The 22,898-nt window shown below is 37.9% G+C and overlaps 6 protein-coding genes across 8 annotated transcripts; 1 reads left to right on the top strand and 5 right to left on the bottom strand.

Annotated features, from left to right (window-relative positions):
- Positions 1 to 387: 387 nt before the first annotated feature.
- LOC18605514 (Bifunctional inhibitor/lipid-transfer protein/seed storage 2S albumin superfamily protein) lies at positions 388 to 1,094 on the top strand. The gene is made up of 2 exons (XM_088804622.1): positions 388 to 850; positions 973 to 1,094. The coding sequence occupies exons 1-2, from the start codon at positions 397 to 399 to the stop codon at positions 1,092 to 1,094; spliced, it is 576 nt and encodes a 191-aa protein (XP_088660748.1). The 5' UTR covers positions 388 to 396.
- Positions 1,095 to 2,220: 1,126 nt separating this feature from the next.
- IQD24 (IQ-domain 24) lies at positions 2,221 to 7,287 on the bottom strand. The gene is made up of 4 exons (XM_007038554.3): positions 6,806 to 7,287; positions 4,279 to 4,479; positions 3,460 to 3,537; positions 2,221 to 3,140 (listed from the first exon to the last, which is right to left on the bottom strand). The coding sequence occupies exons 1-4, from the start codon at positions 7,148 to 7,150 to the stop codon at positions 2,388 to 2,390; spliced, it is 1,377 nt and encodes a 458-aa protein (XP_007038616.3). The 5' UTR covers positions 7,151 to 7,287; the 3' UTR covers positions 2,221 to 2,387.
- Positions 7,288 to 8,684: 1,397 nt separating this feature from the next.
- Positions 8,685 to 11,614, bottom strand: LOC18605512 (cytochrome P450 87A3-like). 2 transcript variants are annotated; one of them, XM_018117494.2, is made up of 10 exons: positions 11,494 to 11,614; positions 11,098 to 11,397; positions 10,556 to 10,880; positions 10,243 to 10,392; positions 9,876 to 10,127; positions 9,720 to 9,809; positions 9,549 to 9,627; positions 9,337 to 9,443; positions 9,120 to 9,247; positions 8,685 to 9,025 (listed from the first exon to the last, which is right to left on the bottom strand). In XM_018117494.2, exons 2-10 carry the CDS (start codon positions 11,292 to 11,294, stop codon positions 8,911 to 8,913), a joined length of 1,443 nt encoding a protein of 480 aa, XP_017972983.2. In that variant the 5' UTR covers positions 11,295 to 11,397; positions 11,494 to 11,614; the 3' UTR covers positions 8,685 to 8,910. The 2 variants fall into 2 exon arrangements, with proteins under 2 accessions (XP_017972983.2, XP_007038615.3); XM_007038553.3 differs by having other exon boundaries at positions 11,098 to 11,351.
- A 1,016-nt stretch (positions 11,615 to 12,630) lies between these two features.
- LOC18605511 (protein FAR1-RELATED SEQUENCE 5-like) lies at positions 12,631 to 16,762 on the bottom strand. Of its 2 annotated transcripts, none has more exons than XM_018117397.2 (5): positions 16,632 to 16,762; positions 13,550 to 15,914; positions 13,295 to 13,447; positions 13,156 to 13,215; positions 12,631 to 13,029 (listed from the first exon to the last, which is right to left on the bottom strand). In XM_018117397.2, exons 2-5 carry the CDS (start codon positions 15,908 to 15,910, stop codon positions 12,931 to 12,933), a joined length of 2,673 nt encoding a protein of 890 aa, XP_017972886.2. In that variant the 5' UTR covers positions 15,911 to 15,914; positions 16,632 to 16,762; the 3' UTR covers positions 12,631 to 12,930. The 2 variants fall into 2 exon arrangements, with proteins under 2 accessions (XP_017972886.2, XP_088661121.1); XM_088804995.1 differs by having other exon boundaries at positions 13,160 to 13,215.
- Positions 16,763 to 17,943: 1,181 nt separating this feature from the next.
- Positions 17,944 to 18,243, bottom strand: LOC108661369 (Bifunctional inhibitor/lipid-transfer protein/seed storage 2S albumin superfamily protein). Its single transcript, XM_018117596.2, has one exon. It carries the CDS (start codon positions 18,241 to 18,243, stop codon positions 17,944 to 17,946), a length of 300 nt encoding a protein of 99 aa, XP_017973085.2.
- Positions 18,244 to 18,842: 599 nt separating this feature from the next.
- On the bottom strand, positions 18,843 to 22,081 carry LOC18605510 (putative methyltransferase PMT15). Its single transcript, XM_007038548.3, has 6 exons — positions 21,325 to 22,081; positions 20,460 to 20,670; positions 20,072 to 20,369; positions 19,592 to 19,984; positions 19,428 to 19,505; positions 18,843 to 19,283 (listed from the first exon to the last, which is right to left on the bottom strand). Exons 1-6 carry the CDS (start codon positions 22,036 to 22,038, stop codon positions 19,043 to 19,045), a joined length of 1,935 nt encoding a protein of 644 aa, XP_007038610.3. The 5' UTR covers positions 22,039 to 22,081; the 3' UTR covers positions 18,843 to 19,042.
- Between the last annotated feature and the right edge of the window lie 817 nt (positions 22,082 to 22,898).

Here is a 22,898-nt window from a genome sequence, read left to right as displayed (position 1 = left end):
GACGTGATAACCAACAACACCGTAGTTTTTTCATGGCTCAGGGTCGCACTATTTTTAAAACTGACATGTAAAGCGGATTTTCTACGGTTTTGGGGTAAGCGCAGTGCGGTCCACCTTAACTTTAGCAGGGCACGCAGTTCTTGGGCCAACTCATTCGAAGTAAGATGCCCTACTGGCCAGTATGGTCTGCCGCATGGGCACTTTGGCAGATACTCATTCAACCGTCGTGAACCTCCACACGTTTTTCATTGCATACCAATTGCACACCAACCCAAGTTAAATCAGCGCTATAAATTTTACATGGATTTTTTTTTCCCAGAAGCCAAACTCATCTAGTAGGCTAGTAGGATAAGGTCCAAACTCCAAACTAACATAACTTTGATAAAATAAATTGAAATGGGGGGTCACGGAATAATGATAGGTGTGTTGATGTTGCTTTCATGGGCCATCTCAACAGCTGCTGCAGTGGACTGCACCACTGTGACAGGGCTACTCTCAACCTGCTCCGCCTTCATTACCTATGGATCACCCGACCCCTACCCGGGTTCACCATGTTGTGATGCTGTGATGAACCTGAACTTGATCGCTGACTCCACCGATAATAGGAAATCCGTTTGTGGGTGCTTGATGGGGCTCATTACCACTTACAATCCTAATTCCACCGCTATTGCTACTTTGCCAGGCTTTTGTGGAGTCGCACTGGGCTTCACCATTGATCCTAACACGGATTGCAACTTGTATATCCTCCAATCTCTCCCTAAAAATCATAGGCATGTAGGCACACATGCACATACAGATATGCATGGCAGAAAATGCATGCATCATGCATCCTTACAGACTTGTGATAAGGGTCAATGATCATGCTCTTTTTGATAAATGCTGTTTATTTATGGCTTAGGTCATTACTTGGCGAGCGTGCCCTTATTTTAAGTTCTTAGTTACCTCTATTTGACATGATTGGTTGTTCTGCAGCATTCCATGAATGGGAATTACAGGGGATGCAAGGTGGCTCTAATGAAGAGACGTATGGAGGATCAAATAAGAAGCTGCCTTCAGCTACAGATAGAAGGACAAAAATACTTCACAAGCAATAAAAGAAACAAACTTTCTTTTCGCTACATATGAATTCTGCTTGTGTAAAAGAAAGGATTTGACAAAGGACTAATTAATTACTCTCATTTGATCTTGCACTCGATTACAATTATTACATGATCTTGTAACTAGATTGATTAGATCTAAATCATGATAATTTTTCGGAAAAAGTAAAACCACCATTGCATTTGTTACTACTTTTGAACTGAACTTGATTGGGATGATCCACATATGTTATTGTTCATTTTTTTTTATCCTTGATTTGAACAAGTTAAATAGCCAATTACCACCTGTCACCTGTCCTTTTCACCCTCACTAATTGTGGACGATAACCTATAGTCAAAGACCACAATGATTCTAAGAAGACTAAGCTGTGTCATTCTCCTCGAAAGTGGTACCAAGGAAATGAACAAATTACTTGCAGTTACTTCACATCTAATTCATGTGCTACAGCCGTTCAATGTCATGGACCATACTCATGTGCACCAAAATTTGGAAATAAAAGCAAATCATGAACAAGAACAAAAAAAGAAAAAGAAAATCAGAGGACAATCACGCCATGATATCACATTCAAAGCTGTGGGTGAGTTGATTTTGTCTCATTGCTCTTTCTGCATGGGCCTCGAGATTGATTTCATGTTATCATTGAAAATTTCCACTCTGTTGATCCGAAACCGGTTTTACAAATCGTTGTCAACAACTGTATCGGTTACTGTGCGATTGTTGGTTCTGGGAATCCAAGGTTTGTTTTGTTTTGTTATGGATAATAAAAGAATGTTGTCCGTTCACCATCGATATCGCCATGTTATGAAACCGCTTCAGACAAACTGTTGATAGGACAAAGACAGATGATGAAACGAGGCCATTGACAGAAAGCAGGTGCTTGGATGGATTTAACCTCCGTGAATCCACAGTGGGATACACACATAAGTCGAACTGAAACTCTGTTGTTTTCTTCTGCTATTATTTTCAAGAGAATTTGGAGTTGAAAGTTGGAACTGATCCCAACACAGTTAAAAGTACAAGCGAGGTAGCATTTGTAGAACAGCAAAGTGGTTCATATATAAGTATAACCATGTTACATAAATACAAACTAATTTAAGGACCGAGAACTGAAAATCTTAACTGTTGAGCGAATGACGGGTCATATTTTTCTTTGGAAGCTGTGCCCGTTTTCAATATCAATAATGTTAAGATTGATCGTGCAGGTACAAAGATTGTAACATGATGGTAAATTAATTACAACTCTAGCATTGCTGTCACACACCAGGAAATGAAAATAGGAGGGGGAGGGATCATTCCCTTTGGTTGGCACTACCAAGCCTATTCAAGCCACCAGAAGCTGGATGGACTCTGTACCTGAAGTCAACATGCTGAGGAAAATCTCTTTCTGAATTAGTCCCCGAATCCCACAACCCCTGAAAAGTTCGTCTGGTTGAACCATATTTGTCAAACTCTAGCCTCTGCCTCGGGGCACTCTGGGACCGATACTTGGCCCTGGATGATTCCGTGTTAGCCATGTAATTGGGATGACCAGAACATCCACTTAAATAGCCCCATGAGCACTCACTTCTTGCGGGTGTGAAAGGACTTCTCCTAGCACTACTTCCAGGTCTAGATGATGCAGAAAGCACTTGTGGGCTGTTGTCGGCGGTCCTTAAAACTGCTTCATCTTTTCCTCCAGGATATTTCAGAGAGCTTAATGCTAAAACTTCTGCTGAAGTGAGATTTGGTAAGGGATTTGAAGCTTTTCCTGATAGTTTTCTTGGTGAGTCGTACGTCATAAAGCTGTGGTTATAATCCCAGGCTGAACCATGCTGAGATGCCCTAAAGTTCCTGTTGCTTTGTTGGGTGTTCAAGTGAGGCTTCCAAGTATCTACTTCAAGGATTTTGTCACTCTTCTCATCATCAACATGCCCATGTCTAAGTGGAACATCTCTGTTGTTGTTCCATAAACTTTCCTCCATCCAACGGTCTAACCAATTTGAACCCATCCGTGCTTTCTCTAGATCAATGATGTCCCCCAGGTTGGAATTTGAACCACATCTCTGCACAGACAGAAGCAAACTTAAAGAATCATTTGAAGATCCAATTTTATACCCAAGTGCATTTAAATTTTTAATGGTGTAGGGTTCCGTGCTCAACAAATTTGGGAACACTACCTATGACTTTCAAATCACGTTTAAAAGTGAAAGCTAATCATATCCTAACATCAAGAAGTTCAAGGATGAAAATTATTTCCTATTTAAAAGGTTATGCAGAATGCTATCATCTGGGATAAAGCTGAAAAAACAAAACCATTTCTCATGTAGGATACCACATAGGTGCATCCTAAAATGGGAAACTGCAATGCCAATAAAGTGATACCTTGAGGATTGAGGGCCCATCAAACTTAGTACTATAAGCACGGAGTTGGCATTCATCTTTTACAGAGCTTGCAGGGACCTGCAAATATATGCAGGAAAAAGGAGCATGATGAACATACAGATAAGTTATTCTCAACAAGGTCTCATATACCGATTATTCCTCCCTACCGTACATTATAGAGCAGTAAAACACGTGTTAAAAATTGGTGGCTTTTCTTTCTATTTGAATTATGGATTCAGCCCAGCACAGTTAATTTTGTCTTGATCACAACTGTAGTCTTTTTGTTGTCCAATAATTTAAAAAAAAAATGTAGGCCTTTTGACCACAGTTGATCTGCAGCTTATCATTATAGATTAATAGCAACCCAAAACCACTAAAGGTTCTTAAAGTTATAAGGTCATAAGAGGGGGCTTGGATTGAACCTTCTGCCTGACCTAGGTCACTGACATGCCATGTGCATAAAAGTGTACAAATTTTCTTTAAGAGACGAAAATTGGAAGCAAAAATAATTGATTGGTGCAGTAAGCGGACAAGGAGAGTTCACCCCCTGTATTATGCAGTGTCTTTTAAACAGTGCCCTACTCAATGCACTATAGTAAAAAACAAAATCCTCCATAAGGATATCAGAACTTTAAGTAGGTAAAGCAACTGGTCCCTCAGTATTTCAATCCATTAGTGCATTAGGAATCATGTGAGCTCATGGCAAGCAATATCAAATTCCATTTTTTAGCGGACAACAAACCTTCTGAATCATGTTTATTAATGAATAGAGAAATTAATACTGTATCTGAATGTCAACAAGAGTAGAGGTCTGCTTACAGCATTTCGTGATTGGGACATCTTGCCGGCAGAATCAAAAGATTTTGTCACATAAGCACGACTGGCACGGGCTCGAGCTTGCAGTCTGACCAACGTTTGCATCCGCCTAAGCATGTCTGCTGTTTGCTTTCTCACAATGTGGCCTCTCACTAGTGCTTGAAGCTTCACCAATGCTTTCAATGCCCTTAGTGCCCTCCGTGCCTGACCAAGCGCCAGAAAAAGTCAAAGAATCAAGCATCATTTCCATCAGAGACTAACCAAAACCATCCAATACCAATCCAATTAATTGAATGACCTTTCTAAGAACTTTGCAGGAAGAAAATAAAAAACAAAAGAAAGAAAAAGGGCAGACTGGCATTTCTTTAGTCCTTTCAGAAGTTAAAGTCTCTAATGATAGCTTTAGTTATTTAGCCCGTTAAAAAAAATGATTCACACCATATTCACAATGAATTCAACAGGCAAGAGGCCCATGGATGAAATCATTATCTTACATAGCAAATGCAAAAGAGGGACGTAACAGAAAAGAAAGAATAACCTCTCACGTCTAAAGATCATACTAATAAATACTAGTACTACTAATTTAACCATGTCTTTACAGCTTTACAAAAGTTTAACCCAATTGTTTAATAATCTGCACAAGTAACTTTGTCCATTAATTATTGCTAGCATGCTCATCTCATCTCCTTTGAGAATTAAAATATCCTCCAACAAAATGGAACACTGGAAGGCGGGCAAATTCAATGGACAAATAAACAATTTAGTTGCCACTATTTTTTCAGTTTTTCTTGAAAAATGTAGCCCAACATGGCAAATCTGGCAATGCATAAGACATATACAAAAGAAACTTTCTCTTCTCTCTTTTCTTTATCCAAACCAGAAGAAAGCTCGGAACTTGAGATAAAAGTAAACTATAGGAATACTAAAATCTAACAACTTTTCCGAAAACTAATTAACTTTCAGAAGAAAATTAGTACTCAGTCATAAAGCTGATGTTAAAAAAAGCGTACCCAGTTGGAACAATTATTTCAATTCCGGTAGAATATGATCTAACCAGCTCACTACAGAATAAAGTAGGCCCAGCAGCTTCGCTGCAACTGAAATTCTTGCAGAATGATGGCCTACTAAAAACGAGGTAAAACTTGCATACTACTTGTGAGGGTAGAGATGCACCCTCTGTCTAGTGTCCACCCCAATAAAGCAAGATAACAATTTTGACAAAAAATTTCTACAAAACAACATTTGGGTAGAATAATTTTGTCCACAAAGTAGTATTTCCCAGCTCAAAATATATTGTTCTTTTTTTTTTCTCTCTGTGTTTTGAGCTCTTTGACACCTTGTCTTTTAACATAGTAGGAGACAACAAAGGAAAGACAGAAAGCAAAAAGAGGAATGTGAAATTGTGAATTGGGTCAAACAAGTCGTGCTAGTTTCACATGCTTACACTTACTCTGGTCATCTCATATCTTATCCCATCACTTCACGGACTCATTAAAAAAATAAAAAACCATTTTCTAATTTTTCTTGTTCTGAAAATTGTACAAAAAATTTGCATGTCTTCTGATAGGTGAGAAACTAAGCCATTCAGGCGTCGTCAGTTTCCCCATGGTACCAACGCACCCAGAAAAATAGAAAGCAGACGCGTGGAAGGCTCGTGAGCTTGGTTTTCGTCACAATATGACGTCACTGGTACATATTCGAAATGAAGTGGAACACACGTGTGGGAAACTTCCACGTACGACATGAGATTTTGAAGTAAATGGAGAGTTTTTGAAAAAAGGGAAGAAAAATTTAACAAATACGACAGTGAAGAAGGTTAGAGGATAACAAGGAATCAGTCCCTTGTGAAAGCCTGATGGCGAAACAACGACCTTTTAGTGTCGGCGCACCTTAATGGCCCTTTACAACACCCTTGTTTCTGTTCTTGTTTCTTTCTTCTTCTTTGGGACCATTCCCAGTTAAAACTTGAGCAATACTGTAAAAATAATAATAATAATAATAATGAAAGAGTCTCTGTTTGGAATTAAAGAAAACAAAATGTGGAACACCTCATATGCTTTTGCCCAAATAGGTGTCCCAACAACACTCTTGACACTTGAAACGCGTTAGCTCTAAAATTCTAATTTTCAAAAAAGAAGGGGAGGAAGAAGAAGCAGCTTTTCGAACTACTTGGCCTACTTGGAATTTGAAAGGTGAGGAGAGAGCTAAAAAGAATGTCAACCACAGCTCTGTTTCAAATTGAATCCTGATTAAAGCTTAAAGAACAAAGAACATTAAGTACTACGACTATTACTTACTATCTTTATTTAGCAACGAAAGACTTTTTCTTTTTTTCTTTCCCAGTTGCTTTGACGACTTTGAATGCGAAGAAAGAAAACCGGAAAAGTAAAGGAAAAAAAGAATTCCCTAGCGAAGAATATGTAAAGCCCCGTCAACGATAATTGACTAAAACCCCCCAATTTAAACAAGGTAATCCGAAGGGGCGCATTCACGGAAGAATAAAAAATCTTAAACGAAAGTAAATACTAACCAGATAACCTCGAAAAGCGGACTGCATCTTAACAGCCGCCATCTCCTGTGCGAGGCGTCTGTTGCTCCCACCGGCCCCGCCACCTCCACTTGTTAGCCTAACAACCTCAGCCGCTGCATGCGCTGCCGCGAGAGCAGCCTCAGCTACAGCAGCAGTGGCAGCTGCCACTGCTATGGCGTGCTTGTTGGCATCCAATGTGTCATCGCATGAACCAGATAGAGCATCACGATGCGAACTTGAAGACGTGGGATTGGAAGATCTGGCAAAGCTCCAACGCCTCCTGTCTCTATCAGGGCGGGCTTGGGCGGACTTCTTGGCGCCGAAGAGTCGCCGGAAAAGACCCATGGTTCATTGCCTGTAAACTACAAGTCCACTGAAAGGCATGGTTCACGAGAAAATAAGCATTTCCTCTTTTGGTGTGAAAGAAAAGAGAGAATAGAATGGGAAAGAATGTTCGGAAACGAGTGAGGGAGGAGAGGAAGAGACTTGGATTTTGTAGCCAAATGATCCACAACGCATAATACTCAAAACCATACGCGTCTCTATTATATCTGTACAACACGCGCGTCGATTTGCCCCTTTACATTTAAACAGTTATTATTACATTTACTAATATACGGTAAAAATATAAACACTTACTAAGAATTACATTTTATCATGTAAAACTAGAAAAATTAGAACAAAACTATTGTTAGTGTAATCCATTGTGTATGATGTTACTATGTCAGAGGATGTTTTTTTTAATGATTTACATCAAAAGATTAAATTAAAATTTTTAAACTTCATATAGAAGAATTTGATTCATCTAATCACAATTTGACTTAAATTATAATTGATATTTATTATCAGTATATTAAGAACTATCACACATATGAAAAAAAGAAATCAATGAAATCTAAAAAAGGATTAATTACGTTGAACTTAATTGATAAAAGTTTAAAATTTAAGATTTAGAGTTTGGGAAAAAAATAAAATTTATGGGATTAAAAAAATTATATCTTAACAACAATTCAAACTTAATAAATATTTTTTTTCCGTAAACTTAATAAATATTCATGTATTAAAAAACAAAATATAAAATAATTAGAGCATTAAAAATAAAGTTTAAATACTGGGAGTTTATTTACAGCGCCCGCCAAATAGAAAAGACATGATTGTTTCCTGTTTTAAGAAAAAAAAAACACTTTTGTTTGTCATCATTAATTGCTTTTGGCAAGCATTAGCCATGTTTTGAATTCAAATATAGAGAGAAAGCAACGCAAGAGCAATACAAAAAGAAGATTAAAAAACTGCAGAATTCAAATTAGATGAACTGAGTTATTGAAAACTTGACAAGACAATTGACACGAAGCAAAAAAAAGGAAATAGTTACCCACTTAGGGAGTAGGAATTTACCCCATCATTAGGCAACACAAAAACGGAAAGGGGGTAATTTAAAGCAAAGCTTTAGTATAATGGATTGATTAGCATAATCATTAAGCAAAAAGCCTGAAGATGGTTAACGGAGGGCCAAATTTCACTGTTGAGTTAGGCCGTTTAGTGTTAGGTCGTTGGCGAGTAGGACCTACGCGTTTTAATGCGAAACACAGGTTATTTGGTGAATTACCCTCCGAATACGGAGTCTACCTGTGGCCGTGGAGTTCTAGGATAAGCATTACTACCTTAAGTCTTGCTTTGCCCTCGCGTTCTTCCAAGCCATGCCTTGACTATCACTCTGTTTTTCTTTGAATCCTGTCTTAATGCTTTATTGACCTTTGTCCAAATAATAGCGTCTTTGGGTCAATTTGTAGTTGGAAAAAGTGGAATCATATTCTTTAATACATGGACGTAACATGTATATCTTAATCAAAGACTCTTCACGAGGAACATGAACTCGTGATTGGTTGCAATGAAACTTTTTATTTAAAAGGAAGAAAACAATGGATTTCCATAACACACGGAACCGAGGGACTTAGAAATGGCTGTGGGGCTTTGAGCCCTTTATTTAACAATTTATTCATGCATTGGTTACAGCCACAGGCCCTGAGCTGTGTAAGCTGCCTTATTTACTGTTCTTTCCCAGAGGCTGGCTTAGTTACATATTGGGCTTTTCCCAGGTGCTGCTCTCACAGTTCTGCAACATTCTGGCAGGAATTTTTCTTGGAGATTTGAACGTGGAAACCCTCTGGAAACACCAGGCCGGGCTGTCTAGCAGCATCTCCTTCCTTGATCACTGTCCACCTAAATCAGTAGTAATTTACAATATTTCATTTCGCCTTCAAGGATTAAATAGTGAATAACAGTTTTAGAGGTCTTAAATTAGTATTCATCTTACCTGTACTTTGTGACCAAATGATGAAGGAAAATAGACATTTGCAGCTTCACGAATTCTGCTCCAGCACAAAGTCTCACGCCACTCCCAAAGCCCATAAAAAATTTAGAACCCGCATTCAGTTCTCGCCCCTGGCTTTGTTGTACTGGTATATTAGTTTCCAAAAATAGACTGGAAAACGGAATTGTCCCAAAGTTTTCCGAATAATCAACTTAATTACCTTCCATCGCCATGGATTGAAGGAAAGGGGATCCTCATATATTTCAGAGTTCAAATGAACAGCAGGTGTACAAGCCAAAATAATCCAACCTGCAGGAATTGTATAACCTGTACGAGCCACAGTTCACACAAAAAAGCCATATATATAACAAGAGCAGATAGGATTTTACCATCAAAAACATAAATGAATTGGTTTGGTTGATTTAAACGTGCCTTTTACTTCTACGTCTTTGACCACTTTCCTGAAAATTGCTGGGACAATATTTCCCAGCCTGATAGTTTCATTGATAACCTGAGATGAAACGTTGTGAACGTTTTGCAAAAAAAATTGTTAACGAACGTCAAATTAATGAAGAAAAAGTAGTGAACTGTAGTCGAACTCACCATATGTGTAAAAGTCATTGATTTATATTCTTTCCAAGTGATTCCAGAATCCTTCGTTTCCCTTTCAGTTAAGATTGCTTCATGTTCTTGCTGGTAGGAGAGATATCAATTTAAAGAATGTCAATAAAGATAAGTAGCGAATGCTGAAAGACTTACGGTTAATTCTGCTAGCGCTAGTGGGTTGTTGCGAAGATACTGAAGAGCTAATACAACAGCGGAGGATGCAGATTCAAAAGCAGCAAAAGGAAGAGCAAACAGTAAATCTAAAGCCGTCTGTTCTGATAGGATAGTTTCAGCTTTCTTCATTTCTTCCACTACGATATCAAGAAAATCTTTCTGTTGTCTCTTTGGTGATGCACGCCTCTCCTCCAACATACTCTTTATAACCTTCATTGCTTTGTTACGTCCCTGTCATTATTTTAGAAGTGAAAGTGATTGCAGATGCAGCATCGTCAGATAAATGATTAATAATCTGGACTTTCCTCTGTTAAGGTTACTGCGTAAACATATATGGCATCGGTACCTGTAAACATTTCCAGTAAGCCGTTCCAGGGATGTTTAGAGGAAAGGATATCAAACCATCCAGGAAAGCTGAATAGCATGCTCTTAGCTTCTTGGCGGACCTTGGATCATTGCAACTAAATAGCTTCTTCACAGTAAAATTATATATCATCTGTAAGTAAAGGGATGAATTGTCATGATTTTGGCATCATCGTATTTCATTAAAAAAGAGATATTGGTGATAGATTCGCGTTTTCTTTTTTTCCTTTTTCGCCTTCTGTTGTTATTTCATGCAAGCAGAGTTCAATAAAATACAGTCGGGAGCAAAGTTATACGGTTGCCATGGCTTGTTTCAGTTCCACTCCAGGCTCGCAAGACCACAACTGCAGATTTTTGACGGTTAATTCCTCTGTTTCAGAAAGAAGTCTTTCTTTCAGGCTTTTAGAGCCAAAAAGGTTCAAAATCAAATTTCTCAGGTACTTGTGCAGAAACCCGTGACTGGAGAGAATATTTTCCTTCCCAACGATGTCGTCAAAGCTGTCCATGTACCAGGTTTGAACCAATCTCCCTTCTTGTTGGAAAATGAAGCGGTTGACTTCAGGATCAGTGGAAACAACAATCTTCCGACCAACAAGGCTAGTTCGAAACAACGAACCATACCTGGAAAAAGTAAAAGGATGCGTTTAGTGATTTCAATACATCTCCAGATTTGGGCATCAATGTTTTTTTTTTTTTTTTCATTTTATGGTTATTTTTACTGAAGATCGAACTTAAACAACTAGAATTAAGATGCTGTTAAATGAAGCAGACATATTGATAGTATGATTTATCCATTGCTTAAATTGCCGAACTATACATGTCAACTCTTGCATTTTACCTGTCCATTCTCTTTTTGATGAAAGGGGAAACATCGGATGTGGTGTAGGGAGAAAAGAACTGAAATGACTCTCCGACAATTGGTAAACCCATGGAACCTGGTGGGAGCTTCCCATTGCACCTTGGGTTCCTCCAGTTGTAAATCCAAAGAGCTATGCCTAAAAAAATTACTGCTATGCATAGCCGAGAACACGGCATTTTGGTCTCGACACGTGCACGAGGCAATAGGTTGCACTCCGGTCAGAACAGGAACAGCTGCGTAAATAGCATTGGGCTGGATCAAGTTTCAGTGCATTGAGACCTACAAATAGAATAAGAAATGAATTCTTTCCTTGTGGCTTTACAGATGAGAGTTGAAAAGACAGGACAAACAAAAATCTAATGACTGAAAAGATACCTGTTGGTTGTTTGGCAGTTGTCTTCACGGTCGTTCCCTTCAACATTAAGTACTACGAAACCCAACTCTCATTTATTAGAACCAAGACCTGGGAAGCCAACGAAAATCTAACAGATCAAAAGTTTAAATTGGGAGATTCCTCCGTTCAAATCTCACGGTCCTAACATCAGCCCAGGGATGACATATGGGCTTACATCATTGATCATTGTCTCATTGAGAGGGTCCAATGAGTTTTATCAGGGGAAATGCTATATGGTTTGTGTCAACTACTTGTTACGCACTCGACAGCAGTAAACTATTATCCCTTTGAAAAAGTGGTTGAGTGTCTCTTTGAGTGAGCAAGGCTGACTTTGGTTTGCCATCGCATGTGCTGTTGAACGGGGTGTGACCGAACTGAAATGTGCTGGAATCAGATAATCCTATTGCAACGTTAGCACAACTTGAATGTCATCATACTCTTGAGCTTTAATCAATTTTACATGTATAGTATAGACACCAAATCTGACCTACCGGCGGCTTATTTTCTCCAAATTGGAAAATCTATTCCCTTCCGATAAAGGAAGAGAAAGAAAGAGACACATACACACGCAACAATGTCTGGCGAAGGTTTAAGACTGTCAGAAGCATAATCAATGAAGTCCTTCCGAACTTCATTACTGCCATCAGAAGAGTTAAGACAAGATAAAAGGCAAATCAAGACCAGCTTCAAATTTCATAGATTGGTTCGGCTGTTGAAATTGAATGTTTAATCTGGAAACAGATCTTGAATGCTAGTTCAAAGCTAGGATAGACAGTCATTTTCACAAATTTAACCCTAGCTCTTTGGGCACTCGTGTAAGATCATTTGTGATTCCTAGTTAAATATAAAGATGTTTTTTATTTCTTATAATTTGAGATGTTTGCCAATTAGTAGGTTGTTAGATTAAGTGCAACACTTAAACCGGATAAGATAAGCCAACACCCCAACATTACATTTTTTGTTTTTATTTTTCGAAAACATATTTTTAGCTGTCTATAAATAATCTTGAGCCATTGAATGTCAAGCTATTCAAACTATCCAAGCCATATCATCATAGGAAACTTTATTAATTCTAGATCATCGATCTATCAAGAAAAGAAACAAGGAGGAGAATACAATTATGAAGGAATTGCATTATTCTGCACTAATAACTTCAATTTATATACAAAAAACGGTGTATCTTATCGTGTATTCTTGGAGAGAGATCGGAATGTATGGGATGAGAGAGCAATACATACCAATTTGTAACCATGCCCCAATAGATTTTCACATGCACACAAAAACTACATATTACAAACATGATTGGAAGAATCCGCCCCTTATCTCCAGCTCAATTAGGTGAAGAAATCCTAAACATTTCATAACTGTACAAAAACAAAATATTGACACGATAGAAGAACATGCTCAAGTCTTATCCTTTACTTGGGCCCAAGAAATGGAGTGTCAGAAGTTCTGTATCTGTGATCATAAAGCAAAAATGAAGATGAATGTGGAGGTTGGATGTCAAGTTCCATGGCCTGCAAGTGGGAAACAAGTAACAACACAGTAGATAAATTAGCATCCAGAGACCGAGTTTCACCAAAATAACAAATCGTCAGCCAAACTTATGGCTATTATTTTGGTCCCTAGTTAGTTGCGTTTACCTGCCTCAGGTGGGTGCTGTTTGAGGCAGACTCTTGGTATGTGCTGCGAATTAAAGGTTCCTGCATAGACAATGTCATCGTATGTCACAGAAAGAGCAGATTTCAGAATGCATCAGAATGTAGAGCATACAAATATTACCTGGAGTAACTGGGTTTGGCTCGGTGAGTCATGTTGGTCAGTATAGAAGTTAGGTTGTTGGTACATTTCAGCATTGGGCTCCTGGTCCATAACCATATTAGGCTGTTGGTATATGCACTGGACGACCTGATTAGCTTCAAAGTTGAATAAACCCTGTGCAAGGCATTTTTCAACAATTTAATAAATCTATTCATAGAAGCTGAGTGAACATAACTACTTCTTAGCATTATTTTATCTCGGTAAGCTGAATATTACCCGCATAACAGGAGCTGGGCCAGAGGCTTGAGGTGAAACATATGTTGGTGACGGACTTGAAATGCTGGTAATTGTGTTCGGTGAGTTTGATCGTTTGTTCTGAACTCCTTTGGTCTTGGAGCCTCTCTCTGGTACATTTTTCTGTTTCTGTCTATGTGGCACAACTGCCTCATTTTCCTTTTTACTCTGCACTCTGCTACTCTCGTCCTGATCCTCAATGGCATGTCCATCCAGAAAAATCTCTGCATTTTCACTGTCAGAAGCACTTGCACCGCTGCTACTTGAGGCAATAACTTGAGCTTCCTCAGCTTTTAGTGTCAAGATCTTCTCCACCCCTACAATTATTTCATTGAGTTGCCTTGAAGCAAAATGAAATGCATCATCAGATTCAGCTGCTCTGGCAGATATATTGAGTATACAACGGCACATATCTCTGTAACGTCTTGCTGCAACCAACTTAGGATTTTCTTGTATAATGAAATCACTATCCTCTCGTGCACAACCAATCCTTGCATCTTTTGTCCATCTCCTTAAGATATATCGGGATGGGACCACCTTTATATTCCTATGATCAAGCACTCTCAATGCATGGCTACAAAGAAACCCAACATATTCAAACTTCATACAACTGCAAATGACTGTATCATCAGAGGAATCAAATGTAACAGTGTATTCTTGACTTTGTCCAAAGGTGTTAACTTTGTATTCAGATAAGTATCCATTTTGACTGCACTGATTAGCAACAACATTTAGACACTTCTCATATTCACACTGAAATACTTCAAATGCCTTTGGTGTATAGATTTCACTTGCATGCTTTAACAAAATCACATTCCCCATCAATTTTGGCTTGCAGTGGCTCATCTCATCACTAGCCTCAATTTCTTTGTAGCGTTGCTCATCTACCACCCTCTCAAAGTGCTTGAAAAATTGAAGCACGTCCTGGTCAGAGTTGAGATGACGTCTCAACTTGTTAGATAAACTCTCACCTAAATGTGAGCATTTCATATCAATAAAAAATGTATTTCTGTCATATACCACAGCCCATTTCTCCCTTTCTCTATACATCCACTTTAGCCACTCATTTTGCTTCAGGTTATAAATTTCCAGCATTGCCTCCCAAGCATGAATGAAGTCATTCTCATCCTTGTGGTCATAAATGCAACTTCTAAAATCATTGGCAAAAGCTTCAGCATCCTTCTGTACATAGCTAAGGTGTTTAAGGGCATTCCGGTGCATCTGCCATACACATATATGGTGACTTGTTTCTGGTAAGACTGAACTGATTGCTTCAACAACTGTAGCATCTTGATCTGTTAGAATGACCTTTGGCTTCTTCCCGGACATTGCTTCCAAAAATGTATGAAATAACCACTTAAGTGATTCAACAGTATCATCGTATAGAAGTGCTGCAGCAAAGATCACAACTTGATTATGATGATTCACACCTATAAACTGTACAAATGGCTTCAAGTCTTTGTTTGTTCGACAACTTGTGTCCAAACAAACCACATCACCAAAATAATTATAGTCCACAACCATATTATCATCAGCCCAAAATATGTTACTTACCTTATCATCAATATCAAGCTGTATTGCATAAAAGACTGATGGATTTTCAAAGTGTTGCCTCAGAAAATAACGCAACAAATGACCTGCCTCTCCCTCCTTCATATCTCTCAACCTTTCAGATCTTAGGTGATTGTCATAATCCTCAGCAAGACAATCAAGAGATTCACGCACCAAAAATCTTCTCCTCATCAAGTCAAAGGCTGCGTTTTGTGTCTCTGAATTGTTTGGCTTATCAGTTTCAGAAGCTTGAGCAAAGCATAGTTCCTTTTGCAATTGTAATGTTTGCTCATTGTTAGGGTTTATGTTGTCATGATTGTGATTTGCTTCAAAATGACTAACCCGATATTTACCATTAGGTTGACGAGTAATAATCATGTGTGCCAAGCAACCAGTTCTTGTTTCCTTCCGATGCTTCTTCACATTGACATCTCTTTGATCTTTCCGCCTATAACCTTCCTTAGAACATGTAAACTTTCTAGAAACCACCTGACCATGTATCTTACTCCTGTTTACCCAATCTTTTCGAACACTAAAACCTAACAACCTAGCATATTTATTGTAAAATCTGTATGCATGTTCATCAGAATCAAATTCTATTCCAATTTTTAGTACCCCGTCTGCATTAGTTTCACCTTTCGAGGGAAGAATGGACTGAGTTGTATGGACAGGGTTCACTTTTGGGCTGCGACAATTGTGCTCTACATTCAAGTCCAATTTGTCTGATGTTTGAGCTCTATTATCTGCGACCTCATCATGAAGGTTGCCCAAGTCATCGGCATCCCTATTCATTGACCTTCATTAAAAAGGAAGCATGAGTTACATTGTAGCAGAGGAGGAAAAGGTGAAAAATCAACAAACATTAAAGCTGTATTCAGCAAAAGACAGAACAGTTTTTCAGTAACGAAACAGGGCACTGAATTCAATGCCTTAACATGCACATAGGCAGAAGAAAGACATAACTCAGAGATAGCAATAAGATGCAAATGAAGTAAGTTTGTCAAAAACTATCTTGGAAAATATAAGCAATTCTACAGTTTCTTTTTGAGCCAGCGATTACACAAATTAAATGTAAGCTTTTGAAAGCTATTAACCATTGAATAATATGAGTTCAACATTACATTTACATTCATCAAAGAAAGAGAAGTCTGCTAAAAGTTCGTTAAATTGCCTCACTCAAAGTACAAAGTTGATGAGTTCATTATTCAAATTAAAGCCTGTCAAAACATCTCTTATTTTCCTAACTACCATCTTATAAAAATGGTAACCAGGAATACTGAAAGTAAAGAAATTTAAGCAAAATAAATAAAAATAATTAAAGACTTACATCAATTACATTCAAGTAACATTTACTGAAATTGGGTAGATAAATAAATACGCTTCTCCCATGCAAATTAAAATAATAATAATAATAAAAAGAAAACAAGTTAACCACTAATAATCTATGAAGCAAGGACTCTCCCTGAGTACCGAGTTGATAGAAGAACATGAAGGGCACAGAAGTAAAACTGACCTGGGTGTCACTAGGCTATCGTCGTTTTCGACAGAGGAAATGTCGGATTTGAGAAGAGAACCAGGATAACAAATTCGGGACCGGTCGCGTTGGGAGAAGAAGAAGGGCACTTTCGGTACAATAAGTAGTAAATAAATTGGGATGGGTCTTGGCGGCCCATTTTATACCATTTTTTTAGTTTTATTAGAAATTTCTTTGAGGCCCAAATTTGAAGACTAATTTGGATGAATATAATATAATTATTCTAGTATTTTGTCCGCATATTGGGGCAAAATTCTTTTAATTTTTAAAAAGTATTTATATTTTTTAATGTTTCTTAATTGATGCTAATGAGAATATAATCATATTCTATCCATAATCAGAATTCTAATTATGAAATAAAATTAAAGTTAAGAAAATTATATATATTGGAAGTAATTATTTTTAAATCATATAATTTATATATGAACTTAATTGCATATGTATTTGATATGCTATTTATTTCTTTTAATAAAATTTTGTGTTCCTCTGCTTTGACCCTGGTTGCAGTTTCCAAGTTCAAAAACAAAACGATTTTTAAAAATGCATTTATATGTGTAATTGTTCAATAGTTTGGGAAGGTTGCATAGGCAGAATTGGATAATTATGTGAATTATGGTTAATAAATAATAATTACTATAGCATGGCAAACCATCTAAAACTGTCTTAATCCAAACAAAAATTCCTGGCAAATGAAGATACAGTGCTCTGGATGGATTCAAACTCTGCATAATTCAAAGTTTGTATGGCAATTTTTAAGGGATAAAAGGCTACGATTGTTTGGTATCAAGTATCAAACATTATTTTATGGACGTTGTGGGATTGCATGGTCAGCTCTTAGCTGTTAATTACAGGTCGAGTACTTTGCGCCGAATTAACTGAAATCCAGACACAACCACGAGGATTTTGTCCGATGGTTTGAGTTGATACTCCGTCGTAATGTGTTCTGTTTCTTTAGATAAATGAAAGGACTTGTCAAACAAAAAAAAAAAATGGGAAAGTTGTTAGTTTTCCTCAAAGAGAAGATAGTTTTATTTCTCAACAGTGAAAAAGTTCTCTATGATCTCCATAGTGTTGCTTGGACACAGATCGGGGTACACATTAAAAAAAAGGACAATATAATAGAAGTCCAGCCTTATTTTACCCACTTGCACCATCATGCATTAATTTGCACACCTGCACATACATAGAATGAGGAAATGTTATGAGCAAACTTTAAGCATAAAAATTAGAAAAAAAGAAAGAAAGAAAGAAAGAAAGAGGGGATTAAGGAAAAAAATTTTTAATATACATATCAGTTACCACAACTGAGAGCTGGGATATTGCAACGAGAAGGAAGTCGAGAAGCAATCCTGAGAGTGTTGCAGAGGCAGTCATGCTGCACAGATTGGAGTGCTGCACAGCAGTCAGAACTAGGAGTGGCCTCGGGGACACCAGGCACTACAAAGGGTGCGCACACATTGAGCCTGTTGAGCTCATTTGGGCAGCTCTGTGCCTTAGCCGTCTGGGACTGCACTGCGGCTACAGCCAGCAACAGAAGTAGTGCTGCAGCTTGCCAGCTGATGAGACAGAGCAGTGACCTGAGAATTGCCATGACTACTTTTATCTTATTGGTTAACTTTCTTTCTCAATTTCGTGTCGTATTCATTGGGATTTTGGACTATTTATAGTTGGATTTTGGATGCTAAGCGAGTAAGCCATCGCATGAGTTACCTATCTAAAGTCTTTGGCACATCACAATATTGTTGTATTCAGGAATAGTTGAAGGATTACATTTCTCGTGGGTGTATAACCACACAGTAAAATTTTAACCAAAACAGAAAACTTGTGAGACAATTTGGAAAAAGTTTCTTGCCATAGCAGAAGCTTAGAAAACATAGTGCAAAACTTCATATCAAGAAATCAACTAATTGAGTGTTATAGTTGCTTGAATCAGCCAGTTTGAGATGTACATTTGATGGATTTGTATAAAATATTAGTTGTATAAAATATTAGCACTAAGATAATATTTATTATGAAAAATAAAGCCATAGATTAAGTGACCATCTACTATCTTTTTATATTAACTTATCTCCTTGCAACAGCAAGGGGCTTAACGATCTATGAAATGTCATTTTATTGAGGTTATCTTTCAGCTTTGTTAATTAATTATTACAAATGATAAATATAGCTCAGAATGCCAAGAAAAAACACTTAAGATTCCAAGTCTTTTTTTTTTTTAAATTCAAGTTTAATATACTATTAAAGTTAAAGAATATTTGGAAATGAAGGAAAACAAGATTGGCTCATACATTTTGTCCATGTTGCTCAAGAATTTAGCTGAATTGGTTGCCTTAGAGACATGAAAGAATAATCAGTAAATCAACAAAAAGAAAAAGCAGTTAAAAATAGCTTTAAGAAGTTGTTGATGCAGTTTCAACAGTGGCAGGCGCTGTCCAATACACCTTCACTCCAAACAGAAGCTTCTCCCTGTTGAGAGGCCCATCTTCATGATCAACAATTTGACTATCCCAATTCAATCCATCGGTTATCTTTTTTATCTTCACCAATATATCCACATCATCTCGGAAGACTACACTTCCTTCAGGTCTCAGTATTCGATCCATCTCTAGCAGAATGTCCTCCATCTCACATCTGCAACATTAATACAGGGCACCACATTATGAAACCTAGCTAAAAATGTTTGAATGATTCTTGCATCTTTGCTTCTACTACAATTATCAGAGTGATACCTCGATGGTCGAAACAAAAATAATTAAAGTTTCTGAATAAGACTACCTGTCCTTATAGAGGCTAAACACAGAATCAGCATGAATGAAGTCGTATGTTCTTGGATAAGTAGACATGGCTTCACACCTGCAAGAAAATGATTATATGACACAAGCTTTCAAAGAGTATTTGATACTGATAACATATCCAAAACCAGCCAAGCTTAAGCATACCAATTCTGATATGTTCCGATCAGTCCCCTTTCATAAATAACTCCAAGTGTATTGACTTTAGCCTCAGCAGGAATAACATTCATGACCCATACAGGATCGTCAATGAGAGCAGTGGCAAATCCGCCCAAGTATGCGTTCATATCTAAAATGTTTCGATACCTTCCATTTTGTCCTAATTGATGGTTCAATGTTTTATAATAAGACAACCTCCTCTTCCATACGTCTGAATCTTGCATGAAAATTTCAGCTGTAATTCCATTTACAGTTCCATTCCTAATCCTTGGTGGGATCGCATTTAGTCTTTGAGGCCATTTTGCCAATTCACCACCCGCAATTTCTTGATCATGGGAAACTTCTGGCAAACGGGTCAAACAAGTTTCCAAATTTGTATACCTGGAAATGGTCAAAATGAATTAAAACTGATCAGGGATTCATGTAACAAAATATTTAAAAAATAAGTGGTATTGAAAAGCAACAAACCAGGCTTTGTCAGGATCCTGAGCCAGGCAAAAAGGTGGGTTTCGGTTAAACTTGCGATTAACTTTACAATTAAGATGATTGATGGGCTTTTGCCAAATAGCAATGTCATCTTTCTCCACCAACTTTTTCCAGCATAATCTCCTAGCAACTCTCTCGATGCGAGTCTGTTCATCATTTAAATCCTCTCTGGTTCTTTGCCAGCCTTGCCAATATTTCTTCCAACGAATTGGAGGGCCAGAGAGAATCCAGTACCCGCCGGGCCTTAAAACTCGATCAACTTCAATCAAATAAACCCCGTCTGCCGCCCCATGTAAAGAAGAAAATCAAGTGAATTCCAGGTGGAATTAAATGTACTTAACAATGAAATTAATTAAGGTGATGGGAATACCATACTGGTCCCATGGAATGAGGCAGCGCGAGCAATGAGCCATGTCAAAGGCTCTGGATGGGTAAGGAAGCCTCTTGGAAGCAAGAACTCCTAATATGGCAGGAACTCCTCGCTCCAAGGCAAATTGCACTTGCGCTTCATGGGTGTCCCTTGGCGCGAACGACATCGTTAGGATGTTCCGAGACAGAAGATACGCTCCCCAGCTCGCTACCTACATTTTTGGAATTCATTTTACATGTTAGTACACAAATTTCCAAAATTTGATGGGGATGAAATATACTAAATTTTTTTTTTTAAAAAAAAGAAATATACAACATTAACTGATGCGTTATTTGTAATTTAGATTTTTTTTAATAGCACTTTGAGTATGCCAGTGGTGCTATAACATTTATATTGTGGTGTTGTATACATAGCTATAAAAGGAAAAATTCTAAGGGACCTTAAATTACTACCAGTAGTTAATGTATAATTATTAATTATTAGCTTCAGTGGAATATGAATGCATCGTATGTGTAATTAGTATAGTACCTATACATATGTAACGTAACGCGGCCCAATGAATTGATACTGCAACCGTTTGGTCTCGACAAATGTGTAAATTGTTTCCCTCCATTAACCTCACACCAATCCAAAAAAGGTTGGAAAAATAAATGAAAATAAATAAAACGTAAAAATCGCTGTAAAATTTTAAAGGTTCCCATTTCCCAAGTAAGAGACGTTTTGACCCAACAATGTTTCAACTTCACAATAATTAACAGAGCTTCTAATTGTTTATCCACAACGAAATGAAACGAACCAATTATATCTTCAGTTTCTTTAATATGTACAATAAAAAAAAACTGATGAAGAAGAGTAGAAGACTTACACCACAGCCAGTATCAATGGCGGTTCGAATAGACCCATCTTTGAGATTTATCAGCTTCCCGATATCATCTATATACGCATCCGCACCGTGGGGAAACATTGTTCCTCCTCCGGGGAACCTGAACCGCTTACCTTCATATCTAATCCAATTTTGCCCCGCTTTCTCCACTGTCAATTCCTTGTGCGGCACGTTGGCGAACCAAGCCAGATCCCGGCTCTTTGGCCACGGGAAAGGGTTCTTGTAATCATAGGGTGCAGGCACACGACATTTCAGTAGCTCTCCTTTCTCCGGGCAATGCCTCTCCCTGTATATCAACCTGTCCCTCTTAAATTTCAACGATCTTATGTGGTCCTCGCATGGGGTGTATTCACTGTACTTAACGCTGCATGAAGGGTAGGTTTTGACATCTGGCAGAAGCGACTCCTCATCAGCGTCCGCCACGTGGTGGGTTGAGAAATCTAAGGTTTCTGACGTTGTCCGGGTGGTGATGGTGGTGTTTGGGTTTGGGTTTGGGATGCATGGGAGTGATCTGTTGGTGGTGATGAAGGTGGGGGCGCTGCCGCTATGTTGCCAAAGGCCAAAGAGGAAAGAGAGGGTGCAGAGGCAAAGAACAAGAGCTAAGGAGAAGAGGCTGCCTTTTCTGGAGGCAAATGAGGTTGTAGTGGCTTTGAGGGGTTTGAAGGTGGCATGGTATGGTAAAATGCAACCAGCCATGGTTTGGACTAAAGCGAAAGGGGCTTGTTGTTTCTCGTTTGTTGGTTCTACTTCTATCTATTTAAACTAATGGCAGTATTTATATGGTATTAGATTTGGAGAAGGCTTTGAAGAGAAATAGGTTTTGGATCGAGTCATGCGGGCGACGGTGTATGGCAAATATATTAATTATGTAGGTTTTGGATTCAAGTGAAGGGGAAGAGAGAGATAGAGACAAGTTGTGTGTCCTAAAAATGGAAGACTGGGTAAGATCACAGCTTAAAAGCTTAGCTGGATGATGCAAACAAAAATAGAAAACAGAGACTGAGATTTGACAACTAAAGAAATTGCCATTAATCTGCTAGACTTAGCCAAAACATTGTGAACTGGCTGGATATTACCATCACTATGAAACACGGTCCAGTTAAATCCTGTCTGGTAAGTCCCTGTTCCAAGTCGTACACACTTGGATTAGAAAATTTAATTAATTAGCAAAATATACATAAGATACGAGGTAGCTAGTTGGCTCCCCGTCGAACATGCAATACTCTTACTTGACTTGGGTGAAAGTGGAGCATTGCCTCAAGCAACCAAATTGTGAGATTGTTCCAACATGGGCCATAATTCAAAGCTTGATTTGTCGAGGTTTGTAATAGAAAGGAACGTTTGGGGAAGTTGGTATTCGGGAGAAGAATAACCCAACGTCAACGCAACGATTATAATTCCTCAAATATTAAATACTAGTAATAGTCAAATACAATATAACATTTATATATTAATATTCAATAAATTAATAATTTTGATTAAGTAATATTTTTAGTCGATCTCGATTTGAGATCAATATAATAAATTAATAATTCATTAAATTTATAAAATAATAC

The sequence above is a fragment of the Theobroma cacao genome, chromosome 3 (assembly GCF_053813885.1).
Source record: "Theobroma cacao isolate CCN51 chromosome 3, ASM5381388v1, whole genome shotgun sequence".
NCBI classification, from domain to species: domain Eukaryota; kingdom Viridiplantae; phylum Streptophyta; class Magnoliopsida; order Malvales; family Malvaceae; genus Theobroma; species Theobroma cacao.
This window is presented reverse-complemented; position numbering and strand designations above follow the sequence as displayed.